The following is a 16777-nucleotide window of genomic DNA, read 5'->3' on the forward strand; positions in this document are numbered from 1 at the left end:
AAGAAATATTATGGTTAAACTCAAATATACAAATTGATTAAAAAAATGTTTTGGGTTTATTCATTTTTTAAAACGGTATAATCTTTGTAAATGATATCATAAATAGGACTCGTGGAGTTATGAAACACATGCAGCTAACAAACATGTATGGAAATGTTTGCTCGACTTAAAATTACAACAAACTAAATCGCAGCATTACTGCAAAAAATGTAAGAGGAAAGTGGAAGGGGGAGAAATAATCATTCTCAAAAAGATGGGGGATCAAAGATATTGGCACCCCTGTTTTTAATACAGTTCAATGCCTTACCTTGTGAGGATAATGTCACAGAGCCTTTTTCTACAAAAATTTATGAAATTGGAGAACACATTGGGAGGGATCTTACACCATTCCTCCATACATAATCTTTTCAGATCCTTGATATCCTTCGTCTGCGCTTATGGACTGACCACCTCAATTCAAAACATGTTTTCAAGGGGTTCAAGTCCGGAGACAGATGACCATTGCAAAATGTTGATTTTAATAGTCAATTAACCATTTATTTGTGGATTTGGATGTGTGCTCTAGTTTATTGTCTTGCTGGAAGATCCACTTGCGGCCAAGTTTCAGCCTCCTGGCAGAGGGAACCAGGTTTTTGACTAAAATGCCGTGGAAAGGATCCACCACCATATTTTATAGAAGGTATGGTATTTTCTGCATATGCATCTTTCAATGCAAAACCCACCACTGGTTTGTGTGACCAAAGAGCTCTATTTTCATGTCATCTGACCAAAGCACCGGTTCCAATCCAAGTGCCAATGCCGTTTAGCAAACTCAGGGCATTTACATTTGTTGGATGACATGAACATTGAGCTCTCTACTTGTCCTGGGACCCTTGTTAAGGTCTGGCTTTAATTCCAGTTATTCTACAAATGAAAAAATCTAAGATGTTACTGATTTACAGTTCATATAAAGAAATCACTCAATTGAAATAAATAAATGAGGCCCTAATCTATGGATTGCACATGGTTGGGAATACAGATATGCATCTGTTGATCATAGAAAACTTAAAAATAAGGTAGGGGCATGTATCAGAAAACCAGAAAAGTCAGCGGGACATCTCCTTCACATAGAGTTCATCAGGCTGTTGACGGTGGCCTATGGAATGTTGTCACACTCCTCTTCAATGGCTGTGTGAAGTTGCTGGACAGTAGCAGGAACACGCTGTCATACACGTTGATTCAGTGCATCCCAAACATGTTCAATGGGTGACATCTGGTGAGTATGCAAGCTGTGGAAGTACTGGGACATTTTCAGCTTCCAGGAATTGTGTACAGATCCTTGCGACATGGGGTCGTCGTGCATTATGCTGAAACATGAGGTGATGGTGGCGAATTAATGGCACGATAATGGGCCTCAGGATTTCATCACGGTATCTGTGCATTCAAATTGCCATCTATAAAATGCAATTGTGTTCGCTGCCCATAGCTTATGCCTGCCCATACCATAACCCCACTGTGTCACGCCGTTCACAACATTGACATCAGCAAACCGTGCATCCACACGACACCACACACAGTCTGCGGTTGTGAGGCCGGTTGGACTTGATGTCAAATTCTCTAAAATGACGTTGAAGCCAGCTTATGTTAGAGAAATTAACATGAAATTCTCTGGCAACAGCACTGGTATAGTCCTGCAGTCAAGCATGCCAATTGCACGCCCCCTTAAAACTTCAGACATCTGTGGCATTGGATTGTGAGACAAACATTTCTGAAGTTAAGAGGGAGCATGCAAATGGCATGCTGACTGCAGGACTGTCTACCAGAGCTGTTGCCAGAGAATTGAATGTTAATTTCTCTACCATAAGCCACCTCCGTTGTTTTAGAGAACTTGGCAGTACATCCAACTGGCCTCACAACCGCAGACCACGTGTAACCACACCAGCCCAGGAACTCCACATCTGACTTCTTCACCTGGAGGATCGTATGAGACCTGCCACCCGGACAGCTGATGAAAATGTGGGTTTGCACAACTGAATCATTTCTGCAGATGAAAGGTTTGTCACATATGCTGAGCACTTGTTGGCTGCTTTTCCTTCACTCTGTGGTCCAACTCATCCCAAACCATCTCAATTGGGTTGAGGTCATATGATGCAGCACTCCATCACTCTCCTTCTTGGTCAAATAGCCCTTACACATCCTGTATGTGTGTTGGGCCATTGTCCTGTTGAAAAACAAATAAGCTCAATCCAGCTGGGATGGTGTATCGCTGTAGAATACTGTGGTAGCCATGCTGGTTAAAGTGTGCCTTGAATTCTAAATAAATCACTGACAGTGTCACCAGCAAAGCACCCCCACACCTTCTTCTCCATGCTTCACGGTGGGAACTACACATGCGGAGATCATCCGTTCACCTACTCTGTGTCTCACAATGACACAGCAGTTGGAACCAAAAATTTCACATTTTGTAATGGTTCTCTTTTGGTGAAGGAGAGTCGGACCAAAATGCGGCGTGTAGATTGCGATCCATGTTTAATCAACAAACGTAAAACACGAATCAATACAAAAACTACAAAAAACAACAAACGTGGAAACGTAACGAAAACCGAAACAGCCCTATCTGGTGAAAACACAGAGACCGGAACAATCACCCACAAACACACAGTGAAACCCAGTCTACCTAAATATGGTTCCCAATCAGAGACAATGACTAACACCTGCCTCTGATTGAGAACCATATCAGGCCAGACATAGAAATAGACAAACTAGACATGAAACATAGAATGCCCACTCAGCTCACACCCTGACCAACCAAAACATAGAAATATACAAAGTAAACTATGGTCAGGGTGTGACACATTTGGTCTCATCAGACCAAAGAACAGATTTCCACCGGTCTAATGTCAATTGCTTGTGTTTCTTGGCCCAAGCAAGTCTCTTCTTATTATTGGAGTCCTTTAGTAGTAGTTTCTTTGCAGCAATTAGACCATAAAGGCCTGATTCACACAGTCTCCTCTGAACAGTTGATGTTGAGATGTCTGTTACTCTGAATAATTTATTTGGGCTGCAATTTATGAGGCTGGTTACTCCTCTGAACGTATCCTCTGCAGCAGAGGTAACTCTGGGTCTTCCTTTCCTGTGGCAGTCTTCATGAGAGCCAGTTTCATCATAGCGCTTGATGGTTTTTGCGACTGCACTTGAAGAAACTTTAAAAGTTCCTCAAATGTTCCCCATTGACTGACCTTCATGTCTTACAGTAATGATGGACTGTAATTTCTCTTTGCTTATTTGAGCTGTTCTTGCCATTATATGGACATGGTCTATTTCCAAATAGGGCTACCTTGTCACAACACAACTGATTGGGTCAAATACATTAAGAAGGAAAGAAATTCCACAGATGAACTTTTAAGAAGGCACACCTGTTAATTGAAATGCATTCCAGGTGACTACCTCATGAAGCTGGTTAAGAGAATGCCAAGAGTGTGCAAAACTGTCATCAAGGCAAAGGGTGATTACTTTTAAGAATCTCAAATATAAAATATATTTTGATTTGTTTAACACTTTTTCATGTGTTATATGTGTTATTTCATAGTGTTGTCTTCACTATTATTCTACAATGTATAAAATATTAAAAAATAAATAATGAGTATGTGTGTCCAAACTTCTGACTGGTACTGGATTAATTTTTCTTTTAAGCTAGCTAAATACAATTTATGTTAGCATGCTAACACACAAAAGTGCTTTAGTAATGGACATTAAAACAATCTATTTACATTGTTTGCATAAGAAACATGCAGTTATAGCATGTAATTATGAATTACTCATTGAAAATTATGCAAATGTATCAGTCCTTAGACACACAAACACCCTCAGGAGGCAGCTGGGGACTCCTCCTGTGACGCACATGTCACTTTAGGGATGTTTTAGAGCGTGCACTGCCCACTCCCACATGTGCCCAGAAGAGGCTGAGGAATCAGACTTGAATAACATCCATGTGACTCTTACCAGGCTCCTCCATGTGTGCTATGATCCAGTTGAAGGCCATCTCGGGGCCCATGTTCCCAGTGTAGTAGATGGCCTTCCGACAGGCCTCCAGAGGGAAGCCCATCTCCGCCAGCTGCATTGCGGCCGACTCGTCTATTTCTGGGGCTGAGGACAAGCAAAAAACAACCAATAAACATCAGTGCCGCCGCCCACGCTCTTTGCAAACCTCACAGGTTCTAAAGGTGGTTTTGTTTTCTCTTTGGGCCTCATTAAAGAGGGACTGGAGAGGAACCGCACAGGGACATGCTGTACTTACCCAGTGCTTACTAATAAAAAAAAACAGGCTAATAAAGAAAGTTTTTGTAAGTAGGAAAAGTTACTCAGTTGCAGCAGCTGTTGGTTTTGCGACGTCAAACTTATTTTCACTAGATTTATCACAACTGCAAAACTTTTTGTTCCATAGTGGTAAATCTTTGTAATGTGTTAGGTATATATAGCGGAAGGATAGGAGAAACTGAATACTTACAATCTGAGGAGTTCATCGAGTTGTCTGAAAGGTAAAGAAAACTAGTGATTATTTCCAAGGAACAACAAATGTTTTTTTTAACTAGTTAAATTATATTCATGCTGTAGCTACACTTTTTGATTTATCTGAATCTATCAGATTAATGAATTCAATATATGGTTAGTAAAAAAGTCTAACATGGACCTAAAATAGCATCCTTACCGTTCAAGTCACTCTTCAGTTTTAAAACAAGTATTGACTTATGGCTCAAGGTGGTAAACTTGTAATGTTTTTCTATTAAAAAAAATTAAAACTCAGGTTCCATGTGCCAAATCAATACTAAATCTGTAAAGATGGGAAATTATGCATTTGAAGGAGCATTTGCTTAAAACTCGGAAATCAAATCAGAATTCATCAGGCGTTGTCCGATTCAGAAATGTAATTCATTGCTGTAGTGATTCAGGTCAAGGGACAATGGGCTGGTGTAATTTAAGATTCATGGAGCTCATCTGATAAATGCTTTATAAATCACAAATGCATTATTAACACTGAGAACTAAGATTTACATTACTGTATGTAGGTGTTGTACCAGTAATTTGATTATGAGAGAAAACAAAAATGGCCAACTGCTTTGTTACTTTTTCAGGAACAGTCCTTAAGAGAAATCATAAAACTTTAATAAATCGCTCCATTGAAAACACATTTACGACGTCTAAAATCGGGCAAATGTCTAGTGTGAAAGTTTTGCTTTGGCCGCTTAGCATTTACCCATGAAGCCTCATTTTAGGAAGGAGGAACACGGTAATTATGTTATATTAGTCTTCTAAAATAAAATCGTTGCGTTTCAACCCCGAGTTGTGGCTTAACAAGGTTGAAGCAGCTTCTACAAGACAACCATTGTGTCAATGGAGCACTACAGGGTACCAGGACAAGCTTTATTGCTTGCCTAGAGCACATATCAAGTGTTTTTAGGTCTAGGACTGTATAGAACACGATGTGCCTAATGGCTGCTAAACTATTAAAGAGGTACATGGACAAACGCACTGTAGTCACACTACAGACGCACTGTAGCTAAATCCATCCAAGCAACCGCCTCTGAAGGAGGAACGGAGATTAGGGGAATGCTAAGCATATAAGCTACAAACAGTACCACTTCTATGTTGCTCAGTGTTAGGCCCAAAACGTTACTCGTTAGGCGTGCTAGATTTAGCTTGGCCCAAACGCCAACTTTGCTAGCCACGTCCAACACCTAAAGTCAAACTCCTCCCAGCTGTGGGTGGATTGGTAAAGATTTGTCAGTATCTTCGAAGCAGCCCTTCTTACCTCTGGTGTCTTCAGGGAGGACGATGGGGGGTGTGAGGTCTGGGAGCTCTTGTTCTCCCGCCTGCAGTCCTGTTCCCCGGAGCCGAGACAGGTCCAGGAAGTCTGGGATGTCTATGGACAAATCTGTTGAAGAACAGGTCAGGGTCATGTTCAGTTCGAAATTGAGAAAAGGCTCCAAAATTGAGTGAAATAGGGAAGCACGGCATCCCAGGTGGCGCAGTGGTCTTAAGGGCACTGCTTCGCAGCGCTAGCTGTGCCACCAGAGACTCTGGGTTCGCACCCAGGCTCTGTCGCAGCCGGCCCGGCCCGGGTGGTTCGTGGGGCGACGCACAATTGGCCTAGCGTCGTCCGGGTTAGGGAGGGTTTGGCCGGTAGGGACATCCTTGTCTCATCACGCAGTAGCGAATCCTGTGGCGGGCCGGGCGCAGTGCACGCTAACCAAGGTCGCCAGGTGCACTGTGTTTCCTCAGACACATTGGTGCGGCTGGCTTCCGGGTTGGATGCTCGCTGTGTTAAGAAGCAATGCGGCTTGGTTGGGTTGTGTTTCAGAGAACGCATGGCTTTCGACCTTCGTCTCTCCCGAGCCCGTACGGGAGTTGTTGCGATGAGACAAGATAGTGATTACCAACAATTGGATACCACGAAATTGGGGAGAAAAGGGGGTTAAAAAAAAGAGACACAAATAAAATAAAATAGGGAAGTACAATTGGGACTTGTCCAATAAGAAACATGTTTCAATCCATGTTGCAGAACGTTTCGCTACGATGTGCCCTAATGAATGCAACCCAGAGTTTTAAATTACATGAGCAAGAGAAGACTGGACTTGGGCATGGTCATTCAAGCAGATAACTGAATGACTACACTTACATTCACCACTATAGCTACAGTACAAAATATGTAGCTACCATATCAGTATGAGAGAATATTGAATATAGCTGTAACAACTTTTTTTTGGTCCACATGATTAAAAACCAGAACTTGCAAAAACAAGTATATCAATTGCAAGATGCAGAGGAATAACCTAATTTGAACTGCATCTCTAATAGTTAACCTTCCTCAACCCCAATCATATTTTTGGAATTGTTTGTAGAGCTCCGAGACAGGATTGTTTCGAGACACAGATCTGGGGAAGGGTACCAAAAAATGTCTGCAGCATTGACTGTCTCCAAGAACACAGTAGCCTCCATCATTCTTAAATGGAAGAAGTTTGGAACCACCAAGACTTCCTAGAAATGGCCGCCCGGCCAAACTGAGCAATCTGGGGAGAAGGGCCTTAGTGAGGGAGGTGACCAAGAATCTGATGGTCACTCTGACAGAGCTCCAGAGTTCCTCTGTGGAGATTGGAGAACCTTCCAGAAGGACAACCATCTCTGCAGCACTCCACCAATCAGGTCATTATGGTAGAGTGGCCAGACAGAAGCCACTCCTCAATAAAAGGCACATGACAGCCAGCTTAGAGTTTGCCAAAAGGCACTTCAACCTGATCGAACCTCTCTAGAGGGACCTGAAAATAGCTGTGTAGCAACGCTCCCCATCCAACCTGACAGAGTATGAGAGGATCTGCAGAGAAGAATGGGAGAAACTCCCCAAATACAGGTTATTCCAAGTTTATAGCGTCATACCCAGGAAGACTCAAGGCTGTAATCGCTGTCAAAAGGTGCTTAAACAAAGTTCTGAGTAAAGAGTCTGAATACTTTATTTGAATAAATTTGCAAAAGAAATTTAAAAAAAAACAGCTATTGCTTTGTCATTATGGGGTATTCTGTGTATTTTCATGCTAAAAATAAAAAATATATATTTTAGAATAAGGCTGTAAGCTAACAAAAAGTCAAGGGGTCTGAATACTTTCCGAATGCACTGTATGTATTTATTGTCAGTGCACCTCAGTGATTCACTGTGTGGCATTGCCCTCTGCTGGAGATCTACAGTACTGACTTAATACAATTATCTAGGGAAAAAGAGAACATCTGAAAAATAGAATGCATTTATAGGCCTTCAATGAAAAAGACCATTCGATCCCTTAATATGATTTCAGTGTTTGTTGACATGTATCAAAGTTAAAACAGAAATCCGCATCCTCTTGGTACTAGAGAATCATGGATCCAGACAAGCCAAAACATTTGTGGAGAGACATCAGTTCTCTTACTCACCTACTTTCTTTGGAACCCAGTCCACCACAAATGTGAATTTCTTTATTTGCACCACCAGATACTCTGGGAAGGAGGCGAAACGGGAAGTCCTGGAAAGAGAGAGCTACACTTTAGAAAAATAACTATAAAATATGGATCACTTATTTAAACTCAACAAAATTATAAACGCAACATGTAACAATTTCTAAGATTTAAATAAGGAGTTACAGTTCATAAGGAAATCAGTCAATTGAAATGAATTAATTAGGCCCTAACCTTCGGATTTCACATGACTGGGAATACATATGCATCTGTTGGTCATAGAAACCTCTTTTTTTGTGACCACCATTTGCCTCATGCAGCGAGACATCTCCTTCGCATAAAGTTGATCAGGCTGTTGATTGTGGCCTGTGGAATGTTGTCCCACTCCTCTTCAATGTCTGTGCAAAGTTGCTGGATATTGGCGGGAACTAGAACACACTGTCATACACGTCGATCCAGAGCATCCCAAATATGCTCAATGGGTGACATGTCTGGTGAGTATGCAAAGCCATGGAAGAACTGGGACATTTTCAGCTTCCAGGAATTGTGTACAGATCCTTGCGACATGGGACCGTACATTATCATGCTGAAACATGAGGTGATGGCGGCAGATGAATGGTACGACAATGGTCCTCTGGATCTCGTCACGGTATGTCTGTGCATTCAAATTGCCATCAATTAAATGCAATTGTGTTTGTTATTCGTAGCTTATGCCTGCCAATACCACAACTCCACCTTTACCATGGGACACTGTTCACAACCTTGACATCAGCAAACCGCTCGCCCACACGACCACGTACAAGTGGTCTGCTGTTGTGAGGCCGGTTGGACGTACTACCAAATTATCAAAAATAATGTTGGATGCGGCTTATGGTAGAGAAATAAATATGCAATGCACTGGTGGACATTCCTGCAGTTACCATGACAATTGCACACACCCTCAAAAGTTGTGGCATTGTGTTGTGTGACAAAACTGCACATGTTAGAATGGACTTTTATTTTCCCCAGCACAAGGTGCACCTGTGTAATTATCATGATGTTTAATCAGTTTTTTGATATGCCACACCTGTCAGGTACATGATGGAGGATGGATTATCTTGGCAAAGGAGAAATGCTCACTAACAGGGATGTAAACAAAGTTGCACACAGAATTTGACAGAAATAATATTTATGTGCATGTGGAACATTTCTGGGATCTTTTATTTCAGCTCATTAAACGTGGGACAAACATTTTGTTTATATTTTCATTCAATGTACAATATCAGCTTTACATTCATCTTTGGTCGTTTGTGTATGGGTATTAAAAAAAAGTGAAATGGTACATTTTTCCTACGGTTAATTAATCATGTAGCCTACCAACACTGGTTTATATTATGGTGCAAAATAACTCAGGTGCAGGATCCAAAAAGCCAAGTCATGAAAGAAAGATAGATCCCCACACACTGTTGAAACTGCGGGAGAATTCAACAATGTAGGATGTCAATCTTTCTTCCCAGCCTTAGACCAGGACCTTGCTTACTTGACTCCAGCTGATTTGGCCTGCAGCTCCGAGCTCCAGAAGTCGGGGATGTTCTCTGGCTCCGTGAAGGCCTGCAGGCACGCTGTGAAGGGGATCCGGGCCCTCACGGGCTCTGGAGGGGCCCTCATGTTCTCCTCTGCTTCATTTCGCTTGGCCTCATATGCTATCAGCTCCTCTGTCACACACACACACACACACGTCAAGCCATTTAACCTCCTAAAATACTGTTGCGATTGTCGGACTCTCAGATGATTGGGGTTTAGTGATTGTATAATGGACATTTGAAGTAACTTATTTTCCCAACAATTAAGTAATTCAGCCAAGAGTCACCATCTACAGTATGCATTTAAAAACACAAACTCCCAACCCACTTTGGCATTCAGAGATATTGATCCTCCATGCCCTTTGAAGAGGAGAGCTGTGGGAGAGCCAGCAGCCCTGCTGGTTCTCATGGGGCTGGGCCAGCTGCCTGTGGGATCTTACCTCTGTTGGAGGCGGCCTCGATGGGGGCCGGGAGCTGCATGAGGTAGTCCACCTTCTGGGTGTAGCGCACCTTCTGCGTCTGGCAACACTGCACGCGCTCCTCGACCAGGTAGCGGAAGGCGTTGTTGGGGTTCTCCAAGCCCACACTGTTTCTCTAAAGCGAGGGACACACAGGGGAAGATGCAGAGAATATACTGAATACTTACGTCGTCTTCATGGATGCAATTGAATTTACCAGTTAAAAAAGTGTTTGGAAATGTAACTAACTGTTCCCATCAATTAGAACATTGAGACGTTCATTAATTGCATGCATGTTTGAACCTTAGCAACACACACACACTAGTCAAAAGTTTGGACACACTACTCATTCAACAGTTTCGTTATTTTTACAATAATAGTGAAGACATAAAAACTATGAAATAACATATGGAATCATGTTGTAACTAAAAAATAAAAAAGTGTTAAATCCAAATATATTTTATAATTGAGATTCTGCAAAGTAGTTACCCTTTGGCTTGATAACAGCTTTGCACACTCTTTGCATTCTCTCAACCAGCTTCATGAGGTAGTCATCTGGAATGCATTTCAATTAACAGGTGTGCCTTGTTAAAAGTTCATTTGTGGAATTTAATTTCCTTCTAAATGCGTTTGAGCCAACCAGCTGTGATGTGACAAGGCATGAATGGTATACAGAAGATAGCCCTATTTGGCAAAAGACCAAGTCCATATTATGGCAAGAACAGCTCAAATAAGCAAAGAGAAACAACAGTCCATCATTAATTTAAAGACATGAACATCAGTCAATACGGAGTTGCAATTCTTCAAGTGCAGTTGCAAAAACCACAAAGTGCAATGATGAAACTGCCTCATGTAGACCACCACAGGAAAGGAAGACCCAGAGTTACCTCTGCTGCAATTGCTAAGTTATTTTGAGTTACCTGCCTCAGAAATTGCAGCCCAAATAAATGCTTCACAGAATTCAAGTAACAGACACATCAACTGTTCAGAGGAGGCTGTGTGAATCAGGCCTTCGTGTTCGAATTGTTGCAAAGAAACCACTACTAAAGGACACCAATAAGATGAGATTTGCTTGGGCCAAGAAACACGAGCAATGGACATTAGACCGGTGGAAATCTGTCCTTTGGTCTGATGAGTCCAAATTTGAGATGTTTGGTTCCAACCGCCGTGTCTTATGCCATCCCATCTGGTTTGCGCTTAGTGGGACTATCATTTGTTTTTCAATAGGACAATGACCAAACACACCTCCAGGCTGTGTAAAGGCTATTTGACCAAGGAGAGTGATGAGTGCTGCATCAGATGACCTGGCCTCCTCAATCTCCTCAAATCAAATCAAATCAAATTTTATTTGTCACATACACATGGTTATCAGATGTTAATGCGAGTGTAGCGAAATGCTTGTGCTTCTAGTTCCGACAATGCAGTAATAACGAGCAAGTAATCTAACTAACAATTCCAAAAAAACTACTGTCTTATACACTGTGTAAGGGGATAAAGAATATGTACATAAGGATATATGAATGAGTGATGGTACAGAGCAGCATAGGCAAGATACAGTAGATGATATCGAGTACAGTATATACATATGAGATAAGTATGTAAACCAAGTGGCATAGTTAAAGTGGCTAGTGATACATGTATTACATAAGGATGCAGTCGATGATATAGAGTACAGTATCAACGTATGCATATGAGATGAACAATGTAGGGTAAGTAACATTATATAAGGTAGCATTGTTTAAAGTGGCTAGTGATATATTTACATCATTTCCCATCAATTCCCATGATTAAAGTGGCTGGAGTAGAGTCAGTGTCATTGACAGTGTGTTGGCAGTAGCCACTCAATGTTAGTGGTGGCTGTTTAACAGTCTGATGGCCTTGAGATAGAAGCTGTTTTTCAGTCTCTCGGTCCCAGCTTTGATGCACCTGTACTGACCTCGCCTTCTGGATGACAGCGGGGTGAACAGGCAGTGGCTCGGTGGTTGATGTCCTTGATGATCTTTATGGCCTTCCTGTAGCATCGGGTGGTGTAGGTGTCCTGGAGGGCAGGTAGTTTGCCCCCGGTGATGCGTTGTGCAGACCTCACTACCCTCTGGAGAGCCTTACGGTTGAGGGCGGTGCAGTTGCCATAAGGCGGTGATACAGCCCGCCAGGATGCTCTCGATTGTGCATCTGTAGAAGTTTGTGAGTGCTTTTGGTGACAAGCCGAATTTCTTCAGCCTCCTGAGGTTGAAGAGGCGCTGCTGCGCCTTCCTCACGATGCTGTCTGTGTGAGTGGACCAATTCACTTTGTCTGTGATGTGTATGCCGAGGAACTTAAAACTTGCTACCCTCTCCACTACTGTTCCATCGATGTGGATGGGGGGTGTTCCCTCTGCTGTTTCCTGAAGTCCACAATCATCTCCTTAGTTTTGTTGACGTTGAGTGTGAGGTTATTTTGCTGACACCACACTCCGAGGGCCCTCACCTCCTCCCTGTAGGCCGTCTCGTCGTTGTTGGTAATCAAGCCTACCACTGTTGTGTCGTCCGCAAACTTGATGATTGAGTTGGAGGCGTGCATGGCCACGCAGTCGTGGGTGAACAGGGAGTACAGGAGGGGGCTCAGAACGCACCCTTGTGGGGCCCCAGTGTTGAGGATCAGCGGGGAGGAGATGTTGTTGCCTACCCTCACCACCTGGGGGCGGCCCGTCAGGAAGTCCAGTACCCAGTTGCACAGGGCGGGGTCGAGACCCAGGGTCTCGAGCTTGATGACGAGCTTGGAGGGTACTATGGTGTTGAATGCCGAGCTGTAGTCGATGAACAGCATTCTCACATAGGTATTCCTCTTGTCCAGATGGGTTAGGGCAGTGTGCAGTGTGGTTGAGATTGCATCGTCTGTGGACCTATTTGGGCGGTAAGCAAATTGGAGTGGGTCAAGGGTGTCAGGTAGGGTGGAGGTGATATGGTCCTTGACTAGTCTCTCAAAGCACTTCATGATGACGGATGTGAGTGCTACGGGGCGGTAGTCGTTTAGCTCAGTTACCTTAGCTTTCTTGGGAACAGGAACAATGGTGGCCCTCTTGAAGCATGTGGGAACAGCAGACTGGTATAGGGATTGGTTGAATATGTCCGTAAACACACCGGCCAGCTGGTCTGCGCATGCTCTGAGGGCGCGGCTGGGGATGCCGTCTGGGCCTGCAGCCTTGCGAGGGTTAACACGTTTAAATGTCTTACTCACTTCGGCTGCAGTGAAGGAGAGACAGCATGATTCCGTTGCAGGCCGTGTCAGTGGCACTGTATTGTCCTCAAAGCGGGCAAAAAAGTTATTTAGTCTGCCTGGGAGCAAGACATCCTGGTCCGTGACTGGGCTGGGTTTCTTCCTGTAGTCCGTGATTGACTGTAGACCCTGCCACATACCTCTTGTGTCTGAGCCGTTGAATTGAGATTCTACTTTGTCTCTGTACTGGCGCTTAGCTTGTTTGATAGCCTTGCGGAGGGAATAGCTGCACTGTTTGTATTCAGTCATGTTACCAGACACCTTGCCCTGATTAAAAGCAGTGGTTCGTGCCTTCAGTTTCACACGAATGCTGCCATCAATCCACGGTTTCTGGTTAGGGAATGTTTTAATCGTTGCTGTGGAACGACATCTTCAACGCACGTTCTAATGAACTCGCACACCGTATCAGCGTATTCGTCAATGTTGTTGTCTGACGCAATAAAACATCTCCCAGTCCACGTGATGGAAGCAGTCTTGGAGTGTGGAGTCAGCTTGGTCGGACCAGCGTTGGACAGACCTCAGCGTGGGAGCTTCTTGTTTTAGTTTCTGTCTGTAGGCAGGGATCAACAAAATGGAGTCGTGGTCAGCTCCTGACTTGTCATCAAGGCAAAGCGTGGCTACTTTGAAGAATCTCAAATATAAACGATATATTTGAATTTGTTTAACACTTTTTTGATTACTACATGATTCAATGTGTTTTTTCATAGTTTTGATGCCTTTCACTACAATGTAGAACATTTTTTGTTTTTTAAATAATAATAATATATGTTTTTAAACCTTGAATGAGTAGGTGTCCAAACTTTTGACTGGTACTACATATACACACTACCGTTCAAAAGTTTGGGGTCACTTAGAAATGTCCTTGTTTTTGAAAGAAAGTTACATGTTTTGTCCATTAAAATAACATCAAATTGATCAGAAATACAGTGTAGACATTGTAATGTCGTAAATGACTATTATAGCTGGAAACGGCAGATTTTTTATGGAATATCTACATAGGCGCAAGAGGCCCATTAAATCCAAGTTTATCATTTTAAAAGGCTAATTGATCATTAGAAAACCCTTTTGCAATTACGTTAGCACAGCTGAAAGCTGTTGTTCTGATTAAAGATGCAATAAAACTGGCCTTCTCTAGACTAGTTGAGTATCTGGAGCATCAGCATTTGTGGGTTCGATTACAGGCTCAAAATGGCCAGAAACAAAGAACTGTCTTCTGAAACTCGTCAGTATATTCTTGTTCTGACAAATGAAGGCTATTCCATTTCTCAGAAAAAAAGGCCTGTTTTATATTGCTTCTTTAATGAGCACAATAGTTTTCAGCTGTGCTAACATAATTGCAAAAGGGTTTTCTAATGATCAATAAGCTTTTTAAAATGATAAACTTGGATTAGTTAACACAACATGTCACTGGAACACAGGAATGATGGTTGCTGATAATGGGCCTCTGTACGCCTGTAGGCTTTTCAGGTTATGTCGATATAGGACCCGTTTAACTGTGGATATAAATACTTTTGTACCCGTTTCTTTCAGCTTCTTCACAAGGTCCTTTGCTGTTGTTCTTGGATTGATTTGCACTTTTTGCACCAAAGTACGTTCATATATAGGATACAGAACGCGTCTCCTTCCTGAACGGTATGACGGCTGCTTGGTCCCATGGTGTTTATACTTGCATACTATTGTTCGTACAGATGAACGTCTGAGGTCTTGGCTGATTTCTTTTGATTTTCCCTTGATATCAAGCAAAGAGTCACTGAGTTTGAAGGTAGGCCTTGAAATAATTCCACAGGTACACCTCCCATTGAATCAAATGATGTCAATTAACTCATCAGAAGCTTCTAAAGCCATGACATAATTTTCTGGAATTTTCCAAGCGGTTTAAAGGCACAGTCAACTTAGTGTAAGTAAACTTCTGACCCACTGGAATTGTGATACAGCGAATTACAAGTGAAATAATCTGTAAACAATTTTTGGAAAAATGACTTGGTGTCATGTAAAGTAGATGTCCTAACTGACTTGCCAAAACTATAGTTTTAATGACTCCAACCTAAGTGTATGTAAACTCCCGACTTCAACTGTGTGTGCGTAATAAATGTATATATACTGTATATATAACAAGAGGGCCATGCCAAGCATCCTGTTGTCATGTGATCAATTACACACAGTCAAAGATTGACCAACGAAGAAAGACAGGGGGACGCAAGTATAACTCAAAGAGGTACGCAGATGTTTATTGGGGGGGTCATTGGGGACGAAACTTGTTTAATTTAATTGAGGACTCATGGGGCAATGGGTCTTAAATTAAAACCGTTTGGCTTGTATGGAGTGTCACATCAGCAGCTTTTCAATTCTAAGAGGCTACAGAAATTATCAGGTTATAGCTCTACTCCCAACTCCAGTGGCGTATTCTAACTGGCTGGCTGGCAGGCTAAACTTGAAGGCCACTGTTAGAGTCTGCCTATCTCAGCCTAACCAACTCAGTTCCAGGCTGAGGGCAGCTCACTCACACAGGCTAAGGACAGCTGATTATGCCCACAAATTATACACTCAATTCAAATTAAAAAAGGTAAAAACATAGGGCCCCATTTAAATTAGAAAAGGTACTCTGAAGCTAAGAAAAAAAAAACGTTGATTTTTACTTATATTAACATGAAGTTGACTTTTGACAACAATTGACAATAGATAAAATCAGCCATGCAACGGAGTCTAGTAAACTGATTTTTGGCTCGATTGTTTTGGTCAAGGGCAAGAGCAGAGAAAGTGGCGGGTTTCTAGTCTGAGCATGTTTCTGTGTTGACTTCAGGCAAAATAGGAAGCATTATCTGGCCAGTGTAACCGACAGGGGCAGTCTAAATTTAACCCGGTTGAGAAAGTCACTTCAGAGCACAAGTGTGTGTCTGCCGGCCTGGGGACAGGGTGCTGCGTTTCGTCAAAAACAGTCCCGCTTCCTCTCCCCCAAGGTTCCGATTGACCACGTGTGACAAGAGTCAGAGATGCACCGACATGCCGGAAAAATGCTTCACGGTAGCCATTTCATGAAAGCTATTTTTTTTAAACTTTTATTAAGGCCATCACTGAAAGACAAGCTGAAAAGCCAGTGCCATTAGATACCGTGTATGCTTATGAGCCTTTTATTGAACACCAGTGACTGTTTGCCAATTGCTGTACCTCTGCAACAATGGCATACTGTATTCATCGCTACGTGCCTTTTAGAGTAGTTTTTATTATTACAAATACACCGTAACACGCTCCTACTTATAGAAAACACATATGAAGCCATACATGCATACCTCCACCAGGTTGATGAGATGCAGGAAAAACTTCTGTGCGTCTTGCTGTCTGTTGGAGGAGAACTCCGGGTGGCCATTGCTAACCAGGGCTTTGAACATCTTGAGAGAGATACCCTTTGGCTGGTGCTGGAATGAGAACAAGAGGTCACACACACACACAGTGAATGATTTGTCACCTGTCTAAGGGTGCAGCAAGACAAGACACCAAACCAAAACCATTGAAATGTGATTGGTGGTACTTCAGGGGAAAAAAAT

At 42.6% G+C, this 16777-nt stretch overlaps 1 protein-coding gene across 3 annotated transcripts in view; it reads right to left on the minus strand.

The window, feature by feature from the left end:
• LOC112250612 (ubiquitin carboxyl-terminal hydrolase 13) overlaps window positions 1–16777 on the minus strand; it is a 60536-nt gene that overhangs the window by 9737 nt on the left and 34022 nt on the right. For all 3 annotated transcript variants that reach the window (XM_024420906.2, XM_024420905.2, XM_024420904.2), the window contains exons 11-17: window positions 16523–16648; window positions 9962–10115; window positions 9479–9653; window positions 7939–8027; window positions 5789–5911; window positions 4487–4510; window positions 3982–4125 (exon numbers count right to left, since the gene is read on the minus strand). In XM_024420906.2, coding sequence (XP_024276674.2) covers window positions 3982–4125; window positions 4487–4510; window positions 5789–5911; window positions 7939–8027; window positions 9479–9653; window positions 9962–10115; window positions 16523–16648 — 835 coding nt within the window. The remainder of the gene's footprint in view (window positions 1–3981; window positions 4126–4486; window positions 4511–5788; window positions 5912–7938; window positions 8028–9478; window positions 9654–9961; window positions 10116–16522; window positions 16649–16777) is intronic.

Source organism: Oncorhynchus tshawytscha, linkage group LG05 (assembly GCF_018296145.1).
Source record: "Oncorhynchus tshawytscha isolate Ot180627B linkage group LG05, Otsh_v2.0, whole genome shotgun sequence".
NCBI lineage: Eukaryota > Metazoa > Chordata > Actinopteri > Salmoniformes > Salmonidae > Oncorhynchus > Oncorhynchus tshawytscha.